This window comes from Lipophrys pholis (assembly GCF_963383615.2).
Source record: "Lipophrys pholis genome assembly, chromosome: 11".
Lineage (NCBI taxonomy): Eukaryota > Metazoa > Chordata > Actinopteri > Blenniiformes > Blenniidae > Lipophrys > Lipophrys pholis.
In genome coordinates this window covers 10,410,692-10,425,786 of record NC_137631.1, presented here as the reverse complement: position 1 = coordinate 10,425,786, position 15,095 = coordinate 10,410,692, and the positions used below count along the sequence as shown (strand labels likewise).

General features: G+C 41.9%; 1 protein-coding gene across 1 annotated transcript in view; it reads left to right on the top strand.

Moving 5' to 3' along the window:
- Positions 1-15,095, top strand: part of LOC308117156 (A disintegrin and metalloproteinase with thrombospondin motifs 20) — a gene marked incomplete at its 5' end in the record, with an annotated part of 74,983 nt that overhangs the window by 43,882 nt on the left and 16,006 nt on the right. Inside the window, 10 exons of the mRNA XM_080475847.1 lie at positions 172-298; positions 385-595; positions 906-1,070; positions 1,642-1,812; positions 2,811-2,930; positions 4,764-4,871; positions 6,597-6,761; positions 7,332-7,601; positions 8,972-9,133; positions 9,603-9,779. Of these exons, the coding sequence (XP_080331973.1) occupies positions 172-298; positions 385-595; positions 906-1,070; positions 1,642-1,812; positions 2,811-2,930; positions 4,764-4,871; positions 6,597-6,761; positions 7,332-7,601; positions 8,972-9,133; positions 9,603-9,779 (1,676 nt within the window). The remainder of the gene's footprint in view (positions 1-171; positions 299-384; positions 596-905; positions 1,071-1,641; positions 1,813-2,810; positions 2,931-4,763; positions 4,872-6,596; positions 6,762-7,331; positions 7,602-8,971; positions 9,134-9,602; positions 9,780-15,095) is intronic.

Below are 15,095 nucleotides of genomic sequence, written 5' to 3'. Positions count from 1 at the left end.
ACATTGTGACCCCGTAAAGAGACCCCCAAGGCTAAGTTATGAAAGATTGTATGTCAGTAAGCTGATTATACTTGTTAAAGATGAGGAAATGTGATACTTGGACAATTAGATTGCCTTCCATATGTTGTCTGATTTGAACATAATTTTTTCTTTGTGGATGTGTGTATGTAGGTGAGCGGCGTCGCAAAGCGATATGCGTGCGAAAGAGTGATCACCTGGAAGTGTCAGACCAACGCTGTGAACAATTACCTCGTCCTGTTGCTGTGACTGAGCCCTGCAACACTGACTGTGAAGTCAGGTAGACAAAGCAAGCACACTGCACTCGCACAAAGCTCCCACAGAGCGCGGGCAGCCCATCCATCCTTTACTTATCCTCTCCCGCAGGTGGCACGTTGCTGGAAAGAGCGAATGTTCAGCTAAATGCGGCCCGGGATTCCGTAGTTTGGACGTTCAGTGTATGAAGTACAGCCGGATGAAAAGGCAGAGTGACAGGGTGGAGGCCAGTTCCTGTGGAGACAGTGCCAAACCACAGACCAGAGAGTCCTGTCATGGAGACTGTCTGCTCAAGAGCTGGCAGTACAGTGCCTGGTCACAGGTACGTCCATCTTCTATACAGCTTAATCCAGGTTTGGGCTGTAAAGGCACTGGAGCCAAGCACAACTGACCACGCACAGGTCACCTCGCTAAGAAAGAGAGACAGACAATCATGACAATGAGTTATTTGAAGTCAACAATTACCGTGTCATTGAGCTGTGGGGAGGAATCTATAGTACATGAAGGAAACCTCTATATGAACAGAAAGGTCGACTCCCAAGATCACTTGTTGACTTGTTTAGTACAAATTACACATCAACACCTTGAACACAATTATATAATAATACCTCGATGTATATGTCTGCATGTAGTGCTCCAAGACGTGTGGACGTGGGAGTCGGAGCAGAGATTCTTACTGCATGAACAATCTGGGCCGGCGGCTGGTGGACAGGGAGTGCAGTGAATACCAGAGAGTGGTTACTGAACCCTGCAATGACCAGCCGTGCCCCAAGTGGACTGTCAGTGAATGGAGTGAGGTGAGCACCGACACACACCTGTGCATGCATGCAAAATTAGCAGTGTACACACACACACACACACACACACACACACACACACCACACACACACACGCATGCACGCAAACAAGCCATGCAACAGGAAAGTCTAAAAAAGTAATGTTTCAGTCCCAAAAAAGGCATCATTTCTTGAAAGTTCACCCCGTGCAATAAAACTTGCCTTAAGCACAGCCACGTATAAAAAGAAACCAACAATGAAGTCATGCGTGTATATACAGTATCATGTAATATAGTCCGGGAGTTCAACCACATCCCCATAAAATATAATACATTTTTCAAGCTCCCCTCAGCCAAGTTATTTAAAGTTCTGCTATAAATCCTTTGTCTGTAAGCATATATTTAGAGTCAGAGATGTTTCTCTATGATCGATTTTAAGGCTTCCAAACCTGTTTTTGATATTTGCACTTTTTCAAATGACCTAAACACAGAATTTAGATGGGGAAAGTGGATGTTCTGTCTAATTTGGGACTACATCATGTTAAAAGTCTTCCACGGTCTGGACACTTTTTCCTCTTGGTTCTGCTTGACAGTGCCTGGTGACTTGTGGGAAAGGGATGAAGCACCGCCAAGTGTCCTGCAGCATGGGAGCCGGCGAGGAGAAGCTGAGCGAGCACTTGTGCGACTCCTCCAGCAAACCCCCCGCTGTGGGAAGCTGTGAGCTGCCTGAGTGTGCGTCCTGGCAGGTTGGCGTCTGGGGAGCGGTGAGTGGCGTGCGCACACACACACACACACACACACACACACACACACACACACACACACACACAGATCCAAGATGGCAGTACGATGGCTTGATGTTGTGTCTGACTGAGAAAATGGGTTTCATGTGTGGCGGTAGTCTCAGACTTTGACTTGTCTCCCGTATTGCACGTGTGTTTGACCACATGCACGCACACACACACACACATTCACACAGGTCGAGAATGTGGTGTGTATGAATGACAGTGTATATTTCTAGCTTGTGTGTATGTGCGTGTGTGTAACCTGATAACCGACAGAGTTTTGGTGCAGTGTGGTGCTCTGTGACTCCAGCTGCCATTTCCTCTGTGGCACTTTCACTTTGCCCTCATATCCTCTTAGACTAAACCTGACTTGCAGTGCCCCCCCCCCCCCCCCCCCCCCCCCCCACACACACACAAAACACACAAACACTCACCTTTCTCTGTATTCACAATTCTAGGTTTATGGTTAGATTTTACACTGTTACGGTTTGGCAAAAAACCAAAAGGACATATCAATGGATGTCTTTGGCTATTCATAGTGAAGTTTTCACATATTAATTACCTCCCACGTGTGTTTGTATGAAGCCAAATAGTTGTATTTACAGAGCTGGAATATATCGCCTGTGTGATTATAATTTGCTGCTCAAATAAACCGATCCCATTGCACTTCCTCTGCTCTCATGTTGTGCCTAATTGTGACTGGATGGCCTCTGTGTGTGAGCAAGGAACTGGGTAAAGGGTCGAGTTGAGACTGTGTGTGTGTGCGTGTGCGTGCGTGCGTGCGTGCGTGCGTGCGTGCGTGTGTGTGTGTTCGTGTCAGGGTCTTAACCAGGCTTTGCTGAGCTGGACCTTGACTGAGGCCCCGTCTAACATATCAACCTTGACATGCTTAGATAGAGTTTGAGATAACTTGCGGTTGACTGGCCATCTCTCTCCCTGTGTCTGTGTGTATGTATGTGTGTAATTTTGTCTTTCAGTGTGCGGTGACCTGTGGGCATGGTTACCAGATGAGAGCTGTGAGGTGTGTGTCAGGGGACTACGGCAACACGGTGGATGACCGGGAGTGCAACGCTGCAGTGAGACCCAGAGACAGTCAGGTAAACTGAGAAATAAATACAATCAAAAAGCATGCGGACTCCTCACACACCACAAAGTGCTGAAATTGCTAAATACTTCACATTCAAGGGTACTTACTCCTTTTTCTCTTGGGGGTAAATACATGAAATGCAAGTCGTAAAAGATCAACAACAATAAATGCTACATATATCATTGAATGCAGATGCCATATGCATCATGTGAGTAAAGAAAACATCGTAAAGATGCTTAATTAAGGCTCATTAAAACGGTTTCAGAGTAATTCTAACAACATGCGATGTACACTTAACAAGCAGGATATTGTTTTTAATAAGTCTCCCTGTTTTTATGTTGTAATACGTGAGCCTATTTTAAAGCTCTGAAATAATGAATCGAAATGAAAGAAATGATGATTATTGATGTAAATCCTGCAAACAGGCATGCCAGATTTAGATAAGTAATGAATTTAAGCCCCAAAGCATCCAACTTTCAGCAGCCTGAAATCATTTCTGGCTGAAAAAAGAGCCGTAAACATAACATCTGTCCGTCGTCACCTGAGTAAACATTTGATGTTTAACTATCTAACAGACACAGAGTCACAATAGCTTACATTGGGGGTCATGTTTTTCTTTTTCTAGAACTACAAATAAATACTAAAATGTGAGTCCCATTTTATTTTTCCTCTCATTTGCTCTGGTTTGGTCACCACCAAGAAATAAATCAAAAGAAATATCCGACATTTTAGCTGCGCCACAGAAACATGCAAACTATTCCACTAAAAAAACAGCTCTGTGCTTCACACGTGAGTCCTTACGACTAATTAAACAAAATACTCAGATGATCAGAAGACAACTTAGATGTATTTGTGCAGTGTTTGATATCGCTGATGTTCCTTGGTAGGTTGTGAGCTTCACATTAGCAACCCGGAACTTAATTCATCGATCTTGTGAGCTATTTTTACTTCCGACTCCCGCATATTCTAATACATGTGGATGGACACGACTGCATCTGATTCATTTGTTCAGTCAGTGTGTTCTTTATCTGAACTACCACGAAATGCCAAATTCAGTTCAGCATCATTTTCCAGGGTCTTTTAGATTTGAAGTCCTTTGAAATGTGTAAGTGCCTTGCTTTTGCTTTGAACTAGAGCAAATGTCAAGGTGGATACGAACTGCATGTCTGCAGCCTGTGTGATTAGACTTGAATTCAATGGCAGGGGTAAGCGCCCTTTCACTGAAATAATCCAAGGATATCAAATTATTCTCATTGCAAAACTTTGCTGCTGATTGTAAGTTGTCTTCTGGATCATTTTCCACACTTAACCTTTGTTACCTGACCACCTCGCAGTGCAATTTTCTTTCCAGACCAAGACTATCAACGTTTGAATCATATTCATAAGTGCAGTGCAATTTAGGAATGAAGAAACACCACTCCCTTAAAGCCAGAATGGGCAGGCAGGATTCTTGTGTCAGTGTTTGGACGCTCATCATCAATAACCATGGACACCCAGGAGAGACACACACTTTTCAGTAGTGGAGCCATTAAAGAGACACTAATGGACCCTGAAGGCAGAGTTCATGACCTTTAAGTGTCCAGAAAGGTGAACTGTGTTTGCTTTTCAAATTACGCTCATCTTGATATGAACTGACACATTTTGTTAAGGTTTAAACGGCTGGAATCCACACATGAGCCTCCACTTTAATTTAGCTCGCTTGGTTCTCTTTTCTCGTTACTAATTGAAGAACTCGTCATTCCACTGTGTACCAGTTAGTATCCAGGAGAGATTTTCTCCCACTGATTCCACCACTTGCAGAATTGCCAACATACCAACAGTGTTTACATGTTTATGTTTACAGGACTGTGAGATGCCAGCGTGCCCGTGGGCCTCTCCGGTACAAAGCACACCTCGTCCTGATAACTCTGCTCAGCTCCTGATACAGTGGAGATACGGCTCTTGGACTGCGGTAAGGAAACAAATCGGGTTCACTGGGTTCAAGGGAGCATGTTGTAAATGTTGTAATGGAACAAAATTATACGGTTTTAGTTAGACAATAAGCAAACTTTTGGTTTTTCTATCTTTCGTGCCGACTGTAGCTCGAGGGGAAATTATTTGCTGGGTTTTGCAATCAGACTTTGACAAAATAATGGGAATTCAGAATATTGATGATGATGATGATGATGATGATGATGATGATGATGATGATGATGATGATGATGATGATGATGACGAAACCACACCCCAGTAATGCTGCTCCTGCAGCACATGTTTCATTTCAGATAGACATTTTCAACTTTATTTCATATCCCAACATTATTTGCACACTATGATCCTCCTTGGCTTTGTTTCCTTTGCACCGCCCACCCCCCCACCCCCCCTCACCACCACCACCACCACTACACACACACAAACACACTCACATGTGCACACACACAAGGCTCTAGTGTCTGGGCTGAGAGGCCCCCTTTATCGCTCTGATACTTTGCATTGTTGCTCGTGGCAAATGAAAACCAGATTCCATCTAAACACAAGTGTACGGTTTCTAAGATTGAACCCCGTCTGTCAATCTGAACGTCGGTGTAAGATCACATGTCAAAGAGGCCAGCGCCAGTGTGGTCTCACAGACAGACGCACACATACTCACACACACACACACACACACACACACACACACACACACACACACACACACACACACACACACACACACACACACACACACACACACACACACACACACACACACACACACACACACACACACACATAAACATGCATAGATTCCCCAGGCAGCAGATCTGCCATCCTCTTCAGAGTGTCATTGATATGAGAGGGATATTAACGTGTCTGTTTGAGCTGGAGCCACTTGATTGCATTAGATATTCATCCCTTCAGAAATACTTACCGTCATTTCCTCTTGAGATGTCAGCGCTGCACCTATAGAGTAGAAGCAGGTGAAAGATGATCTGGGAGGTATTTCAGGACAACAGCGATGGTAGACAATATCCTAAATATTTATTTGTGACACCGGGCAAAGAGGCTCCGATATATTGCTGTCATGAAAAAATGTTGCCTGCTCTGTTACGGCTTGAGAAAATAGGTCCTAGGGTATGCCTGACATAAACACGTGGTGCCAGGAGGTATCACCCAGGTGCAAAAAAGAAAATTAAAAAACAGGCAAGATACAGAATTGACTAAATATATTTCTGCTCTCTGAAGAAGAAGAGTCAAAACTTGACAGGATCAACATCTTCTCATTTAATTTAAAGTCACCCATCTAACTGTTATGTGGATGTTTTTGGAAATGGGAGTACCCGACAAAGAAACCCACACATGCACAAGAATAACATGCAAACTCCACAGCAGGGAGTTTTTGTTAAAAGATGCAATATGCCAAAAAAAACCTGTTCCAAACAACTGCAAATAAAAATGGTCACGCGTCGTCATAACAATGTTTCTGATGTGTTTACCGTTCTACTTCATTACCTAAGAAATAAAGAGGAACTTTAGCCTAGTTAGGAAATTATATGTGTCTGCTTGTGCGTGTCTGCATGTGCATTTGTGCTCTCAGTCAGTCAGTCAGCATAATACTGTAATCAGATTTGCACTATTTATTTAACCATTTGATCATTTTGTAAAAGACGCTCCCAGTGATTTATTCCAGTTCTGCTTGTGTGTTCATGCTCTCCAGTGCTCGGTGTCCTGTGGAAAAGGGAAGCGGGCGCGTTACGTCAGCTGCAGGGATGCCCAGGGGGGCGTGGCCGACGAATCGTACTGCGCCCACCTGCCTCGGCCCCCGGAGTACTCGGCCTGCTTCAGCCCCTGTGGCCAGTGGCATGCCAGGGAGTGGTCTCCTGTGAGTAAAAAACAAACAACTGAGTCCAACCTGGAGAAATGTTCTTCTCTATGATGATTCTCAGGAGCTCCGCTCAATACTTCAATCACTCTGGACGCCGCGGCGATGATTCTGGACAGTTAAATCTTGATTTAGTTTCATTCAAAATAGTTGCCAGTGCAATGTGGGGGAGCAGGCGAATGGGAATCAAATATAAAAGAACAAATGAAATGAAAATCCCCTGCAGGCAAACGTTCATTAGGTTGATTTCTGCTCTTGTATTAATTCGACCGGACTCCTGGGGATGTTCATCACAGGGCTTCACATCATGAAACAATGTATGAGAAAGTAAATGTGGAGATGATTTAGAACTTGAGATATGTCTTAGAGAAACTAATGACAGGATTCGTGAGATGAGCGTATTGCAGAGAATATGAGATTTGAGTTTATACAATAAAACAGTTTTTGTGCTTTAAGTAAGCAAAGCCAAATTCTTTCAGTTGCACAAGCTTCATGTTTGTAAGCTATTTCCAAATGTTTAGTTGCATGTGTGTTTCGCCTAAACCTGGACTTGTCCGTGCCCTGCTCCAGTGTTCAGTGACGTGCGGCGTGGGAAGAACCACCAGACAGGTGGTCTGTTCCAACTACCACCAGACGGTGGACCAGTCTCTGTGCGACCCAGAGGAGAGACCCGCAGCAGAGCAGGAGTGTACCGCTGCGCCCTGCTCTTCTGTTCATCACCGCCAGCGCATCAACGACCAGCCCTACGGGTACCCACAAGACCCCGGGCATCATCCCGGGCACAGCAGCTGGAACGTGCCCTCAGCGGACAACCAGTGGAGGACCGGACCCTGGGGCGCAGTATGTTGTACCATGTGATTCAGGAAGAAATAGGATTGTTGAATCAGCACTTATGCATGCACTGTACAGGCCATACATGCAGCAGATGTTTGCAAAGGCATGTCTGCGTGTTTGTTGCGTAAGAGCATTTTTGTGAGCATAGAGAGGAAGGTCGCAGAGAAAAAGGTGATCTTTCAAACTGACTTCACCCAAACAGAACCGTGAGCACAGATTATCGTTCATATTCGGCTTGAAGATAAAGTCTGTGTCGCAGAAGGGGCAGAATCTAAAGTCTGGAGAGCTTGAACGACTCAAGATAGTCTGGAACAATAAGGCGCTTACAGATTTTGGCCATTTATCAGGTTAGCTCAAGGAGAAGTTTCCTATTTGTCTCTTGCACAACTTCATTGTGTAATGTAGTCTGGTATGTTTACACTGAATACATTATGTGGAAGTCAAATGTTCCAGTTGCAAGTCGTGAGTTCTGCAGTGCAGCATTGCTCACATGAAATTAGGTGTGTGAAGCACACATTGACTGTGAAGTGCATACAAATGACTTGTTAGTAAAGGAGCGTGTGGTGGTTTAGTAATTAGCAACGCTCATCTCATAGCAATAAGGTTGTGGGTTCAAATCTGGGCCGGGCCTTTCTGTGTGGAGTTTGCATTTTCTCCATGTGTGTAGGTACTCCGTTTTCCTCCCACAGTCCAAACACATCGATGTTATCTTTTGGGTTTTAGTCAGTCTCAGACGAAGCTCGTCAATTAAAAAGATACATTTTCTGTGAAATTTTTCAAATATCATTAATATTGAAATTTTATTTGACATTTTAAAAGTCAGTATTTTTATGTGTTGGGTATGATTAGGTTCAGCAACATATTTTGTTGTTTTGTGTTGTTTTATTGTTTTTTCTGTGTGGGGTCTCGTACGGCCGGAAGCACTGCTGCTCGGGCTGGACTCATGCTGTGTTGTCCTCCCTCGTACACAGAAAGCACTCCTTGTTCCCACTCCCATTGACAGTGGAGATGTGTCAGATTAATTGGATGCAGAGTGTACTTCCTGCTCGGGTCAAGCCTGCGTAGGCCAGTTGTTGAAGTCCTCCTCCACTGACAGATTTTGAGTTGTTGCCAGATCATTTTAGGTTTAGTGATGATGAGACTCATGCGTATCGCGCTGAGATTACATATTTGCATGATTGACTTATGTTCACTTCCTCGTGATTTCTAAATATTTGAAAGAGCAGATTGTCCTCATTATGACTGAAAAAACCCCAAAGCAGAAATCCTTAGTGCTTCTATCCTGGTGACAAAAAGTACATAGACCTAACACTTGAATTGATTCAACAATCAGTATCTCTCCGTAAAGACCGCCGCCTCCTGTGTGTGCTCTGCAGTGCTCCAGTACCTGTGCAGGCGGCTTCCAGAGGAGGGTGGTGGTCTGTCAAGATGGAGATGGCCGCAGTAACAGCTACTGCGATGAGAGGGTCAAGCCCGCTGAGTCCAAGAGCTGTGACTCTGGACCATGTCCGCTGTGGAACTACGGCGTCTGGGGAGAGGTGAGCATATAGCTGGTGTACAGACGGCATTTATTTAAAATAATACTTGTGTTTTCCGTCATCAACTTATGTTTTGTCTCCTTTGTTGTCTTTCTCTTTGCTCCTAAGAAAAAATACGACGAAATATGCAAATTTGTAACAAGTTATCCTCAAAATAACATTTTGATTTGTCATAAGAATATTGCAAGAGTATCACACAAGCTTCTGTTGAAATTTGGGTTAAAATTCACCTAAATGTCATAGTAATGCCCATTTCCCACTGACATGAACTAAACTAAGAATTGAATACATTTATCATGACTATAAGAATATTCTGTCAACAGGTTCAAAATGCACGCGTGCTACAAGTCACACAAGTGAATTGCGAATCCCCGCAAATGTTTGGATCTCTTGGAGACTCTGTTTACAGTTTGTATGCAGACTCTCTGCGCGTCCCAAACTTATCTTTCTCCTCGCCGTTTCCCCTCAGTGTACCCAAACCTGCGGCGGAGGAAGGAGGACTCGCTTGGTGGCGTGTCAAAGGCCCAACGGACAACGACTCAATGACTACAACTGCGACGTCCTGGACAAGCCCCCGGACATGGAGCAGTGCAACCTGCAGCCCTGCCCGGGCTCTGCCTCCTGGCAGCGCCGCCCGTGGAAGCCGGTACGATAGAACGAAACCGCTCTCCTTCAACACTTACCTTCCGCACTAAGAGTGCGTCACTGTGAGTAGACGTGGTGCTAAAGCGACTTCAGACCTGTGGGTTCCGAGTGTGTTTCAAGCCTGACAACGGTGGAAGACTGTGCAGTGAAGGCTGGGGGTTTGTAGAGGTGACTTAGCCAGCTTGAGCCCACCCAGATGAGCCCTGCAGTGGCATGGTGCTGATTCAAATAAGTACACAAAAACAATGCTGCTCCACTTAGGGAATCATCAGAAACACATGGGTTCCATTTGGAGCCAAGACTCCAGATTGAAACCTATAAATCAGGACGGTGCTGACCAACATTGCCATATATTTGTAGGGGGCATATCTCCAGAAAATATTTATTTCATATATGAGGCGTGAAGTAAGTGTTTGTTGTTATTGCAGTCTTCAGCCTGTATCCGAAGTACACAAGTGTATATTTGTGTATAAGAGTTAATTTTATTACCTTTATTGAACAGAAACACATGACTGTCAGTGTATTTTGTATTTGTATCTTTGTACAGTATGATTTTATTTTTTAACCAGTTCGGGGGGGTTTTTTTGTTTTGTTTTTTTTCGTTATTGAATATTTAATATTTTTTTTGCTGGTGCTCTCGGTCAGACCTCTCGTATCTCTCTCTTTGAGTAAATGCAATTTGTACAGAGGAAAATATTTTCAACATATGTTTCACGCTCTATTTTTTTTTTTTAGTGTGCTGTAGAACGGGTTCATCTCTGTTAGGTTCAAACATCTGAAACATCGACACGATCACCGCTGGAAAGAAAACAGCACAACAGAAAAAAGAGATTAAACAGAAGTGCATTGTAAAGCAACTATAACCAGAATAAGGAGCTTTTTGTTTATCATTTTCTCCTGATAGGTAGATAGATAGATAGATAGATAGATAGATAGATAGATAGATAGATAGATAGATAGATAGATAGATAGATAGATAGATAGATAGATAGATAGATAGATAGATAGATAGATTGATTTTATTACAAAGACATGTCTTGACAAAATAAAAATTAAGGGCACTTTAGACTTAATCATAATCTCATATTTGTGGGGGAAAAGAAACTCAGTTTTTGCATCGAACCACAAAAATGCAGCAACTGAAACATCCAACTCATCATGAAGTAGTTATCGGCGCTACTTCGCCATAATAAGGTGCTGTTAATCACAATGAGGTGCTGTTCAATGAGACGTCATAAAGGTACATTGTTGCTATTGTGTAATCCAGAAATTCATCGTATTTCCCAGCGAAGAATAAACATATTTATTCCGTTGTGGGGAGTGAGCATGAGAGCAGCTTATTGAAACTTTCAGTTAAGAGGCATCAAAGCAAAAAAGTTTCTGCGTTTTTGAATTTTTCTTTTTTTTCTTGTAATTTTTCCAGCTTCTATCATTGTCTACAAAAACAAGCCTAAGCACACAGATACCTCCGCTTTATCACTCGACTGTTCTCTTTTTCTTCCTTTCGCCATGTTCTGTCTCTGAAGGATTTTTTTATTTTTCAATTTTCAATTGAAACCTATTTATTCGTTTACAATATATTGATCATTGTTGCAGCTTTAATATTTGTTTAGGCTGGCGTAACACTTTGCTTGAATTATTTGTAATTTTACACTCATGTCACTTGAACATTTCTGGTTTGAGCCTCTAGTTTTGCTGTGAATTTATCATATGACCCCCCACAGTGCAACACTGAGGGTCTCAGATGGGAAACTTTAGCCATCTGGATATGACTCAGCAAAAATAAATACATGTCCATTACCTGACTTTCGGTAAAAATAGTTATTATTCTTTCCTAAGTAGTCAGTGTTTAGCTTTAGCTTTAGCTTTCAGTGCTCTAACCAGTTTTGGGGAGTAACACATTAGTAATTTCTATTACTATTTTGAAATGTATTACGCTGTTATAAATACTGAGCTTCCCATGTGCCTGTTACTCTTGATCTTTGATGTAGAGCAGGGGTGTCACATATAAGGCCCGTGAGCCAAAAGCGGTCGGTAGGAGGCTTCAATCCGGCCCACCAAACAACCTAGTAAATTGTAGAAGATTCAGGAAAAACAGTGATATTTTACACATTTCTTAAGCGTAGCGGACACAGTGCAACACTGAGACATGAACTGAGATATCTTCATGAACGCACGCTATCTTGTCGCTCAAAGCTATGCTGTTAGATTGAGTTTGTAATAACCTTTGCAACTCAACAGCGAGAGGAGAAGATTTTTGGGGGCATTTCACTGTAATTTGCATCAGCAGGTATCATTAAAATGACCATTTTTGGTAGTAATTGTTTGATTTTGCAGCCAAATAGACATTTTCAGCACAAATGCTTTGCACCACAACAAAGAAAACCTTTCAACTTTAAATTCAAAGGATAATACAGCACCATTTTACTGGTCCGGCCCACTTGAGATGAAATTTAACTGTTTGTGGCTCCTGAACTAAGATGTGCTTGACACCCCTGTTGTAGAGCTCATAAGGGTTACCTGTATGTTAGTTTCTCAGCAGGCCATAAGCCAGGTTAGAATAAAGTGTGTGCGAAGTGTGTGTGAATGGTTATAAAGTTAAAGAGCCACCAAACAATATATGATAAGAGATATTGGATCGGAGGTTGGGAGATACTGCAGGTGAATTAGTTTAGCTTGACCCAACCTGATAACCTGCGCAGGTAAGCATGGAGCTCCAGTGTGATTGTGACCTTTGTCTCTGCCTCGTGGACATTGTGTATTACTAGATTTGCTCAACAGATTCAGCCTCCTTAAAAACCTTTTAAAAAATTTGACATGCAAGTAAATAGATATTTGTTTTGTAGGTAAAGGTTACGTATAGTTACTCTGACACATTTTTCAGGTGAAGTGTTGCAGTAAGCTCTATGTTTCTGTCGGTATCCTCTCCAGTCAGGATGTCTCCAGTCTCCCTCTGTGTGTTTGCGCCTCGCTCTCCCTGTAATTGTGTGTGTGTGCGTGTGTGTGTGTGTGTGTGCGTGCGTGTGCGTGTGCGTGTGCGTGTGTGAAGACTTCCACTACAACCAAGACTCCTCAGCCATGGCAGTTTCACTACCGCCACCACCCTCTTCTTTTTTATCTGTTATTTAACCCTGTGGTGCAAAGTTGGACAAACTCAAGAAAACTCTTTTCTTTTTCTTAAATTTTTTTGCATATTTTGTTTCATTGTTGTTCTTTTTTTTGTTATTTATTTCATTCACGTGCAAAAAAAAAACAAAAAACAATAATATGTTAAATTAGCTTTTTTTTTTCAACTGTAAAGATTATTAAAGAAACATAACTGTGACATTTGTGTTGTTTCTCAGTGCAATATGTTAATGACAGACAGAAGACAGCAGTCGACCTTTGACCTGCTTCAATTGTTACTTTGGGCTCTGAAGGAATAAAACGTTATTTAGAATAGCACATAACACATATAAGAAAAAAAAAAGAAGACGACCTAATGCAAAACGTTAGAATGTAATGTAGTAACTTAGTCATAAAACTCATGGATAAAATACACAAACAATGCAGGTTGAGGTCCAGTAAACACATCATAATAAAGGTCTTGAGTCATTGGTCGTTATGGGTTACTTTAGTGTTTGACCCCTGATTGGCTTTTCGAGGAATCTTTGTAATAATTCAGTCTTCGGGGGCACACTTATATTCTGCTCCTTTAGTATCCGTGGAGCTGCACATACCCTGGCGTAATGTAGCATAAAAAAAAAACACTGCAGGCCTTTTCCTTTTATGTGTTTCACATTTTATTTAGTAATCTCCCTGGAGAAAGCATACACAGTCCAAATCAAACTTTGGCGCTGGGTGGCATTGCACATCTGTTTACCATTGTATTAATGGAGCCCTCTGTGATGCATTTGGCAGCAGGCCCACTGAGTATTACTTTTACTACAGCAATAATTGGTATTAATTCATGCCGGCTTGATGGTTAGCTGAGCAGATCCAAAAGAGGACCAGCTGAAAGGCCCTGGGTTTTTCTATAATATGTGAAAATCTGCATCTGAGAGGGAGTACTAAAAATACAGTTTTTAAATTATGTAAACAAAAAAAAAATCAAGTGAATGTTTCACTACAGCCTCGAAAGAACTTTAAACAACATAGGATGTGAAGTGTTTAGTTAAATGTAGGACCTTCCACCACCCTTCATTATTTCTGCATTTCACTCAAGCATTTCTATCTTGAAGCACCAGTAGGCCACACCAGATCAGATAAATATGTTCAATAAATTTAAATAAAGCAAAGCGTCACGCCAAACGGTGGTTGTGAAATATCAGCTGAGCAGCAGAGCCTTTTTACTTTGACAGGAGAAGATAAAGTAAATCTTCACAACATTTATTAGAGTCTTAGGTTTTATTGTTACGTCACAACATTTATTGCTTGACTTCCGACCGAGACATTTAATCGGATGTCTCACACAAACGGAAACAGATCATATTTCAGCTTTTATGGCATGAAATCTCAATAATCAACTTTAACAGGACAGTTCACTGAAACTGTCCTCTAAACAACTTGTTTCAAAACAATCCATTCAGTCTCACCTTCAATATGAATGTATTACAACACTTCTATATAACTTCAATCATCTGCTTCTTCGTACCATTAAAAAGTCCAATATATCACTTTAGATTTCTGGTTCATTAAATCAAAACTTGTGTCCCAGTGAAAAGCGAAGGTGTTTCAGAGCTGATGCTCTTTTTGAGGCCAGATAAGGAAAACACAATCTGGAATTCTTTGTTTATTACATAATATTGTCAAAATATAACTCATGGCTTAAATAATCTGTCTCACCTCTTTACGTCTTACCTGCTTATGGTTACCTTAAGTATCACATCAGCTGGAGCTCATGAAGGAAATCCTTCTCATAACGGGAAGCTGTCTCTTTAACGTTCGTTTTTTTTATTTTCAGTACTATTGTGTATCAAAAAACTTCATGTAAACTCAACCTACTCCAGCAGCACTATATTGTTTTTCACTTTATGCCACATTCAAGCTACATTAATGAAAATAAATCCAAAGATATAGCAAAACCACAGAAACATTACCATTTTTGTTGAATGACAACATTCCTATATTACAGCATTCATCACACGTGAGCACTGAAACAAACCAAATCACTCTTTTCCTCAGTTTGTTTTTAATATCCCGTGAGGTCTTCACGTCAGGTGACTTCTGATCTTGCAGTGACGGCGATGTTAATTTTCCACATACAGGCAAACAAAACACATTTGTCACACACGAAAAAGAAAGACACAAAACAATTACCACTTTTATTGCACAAATG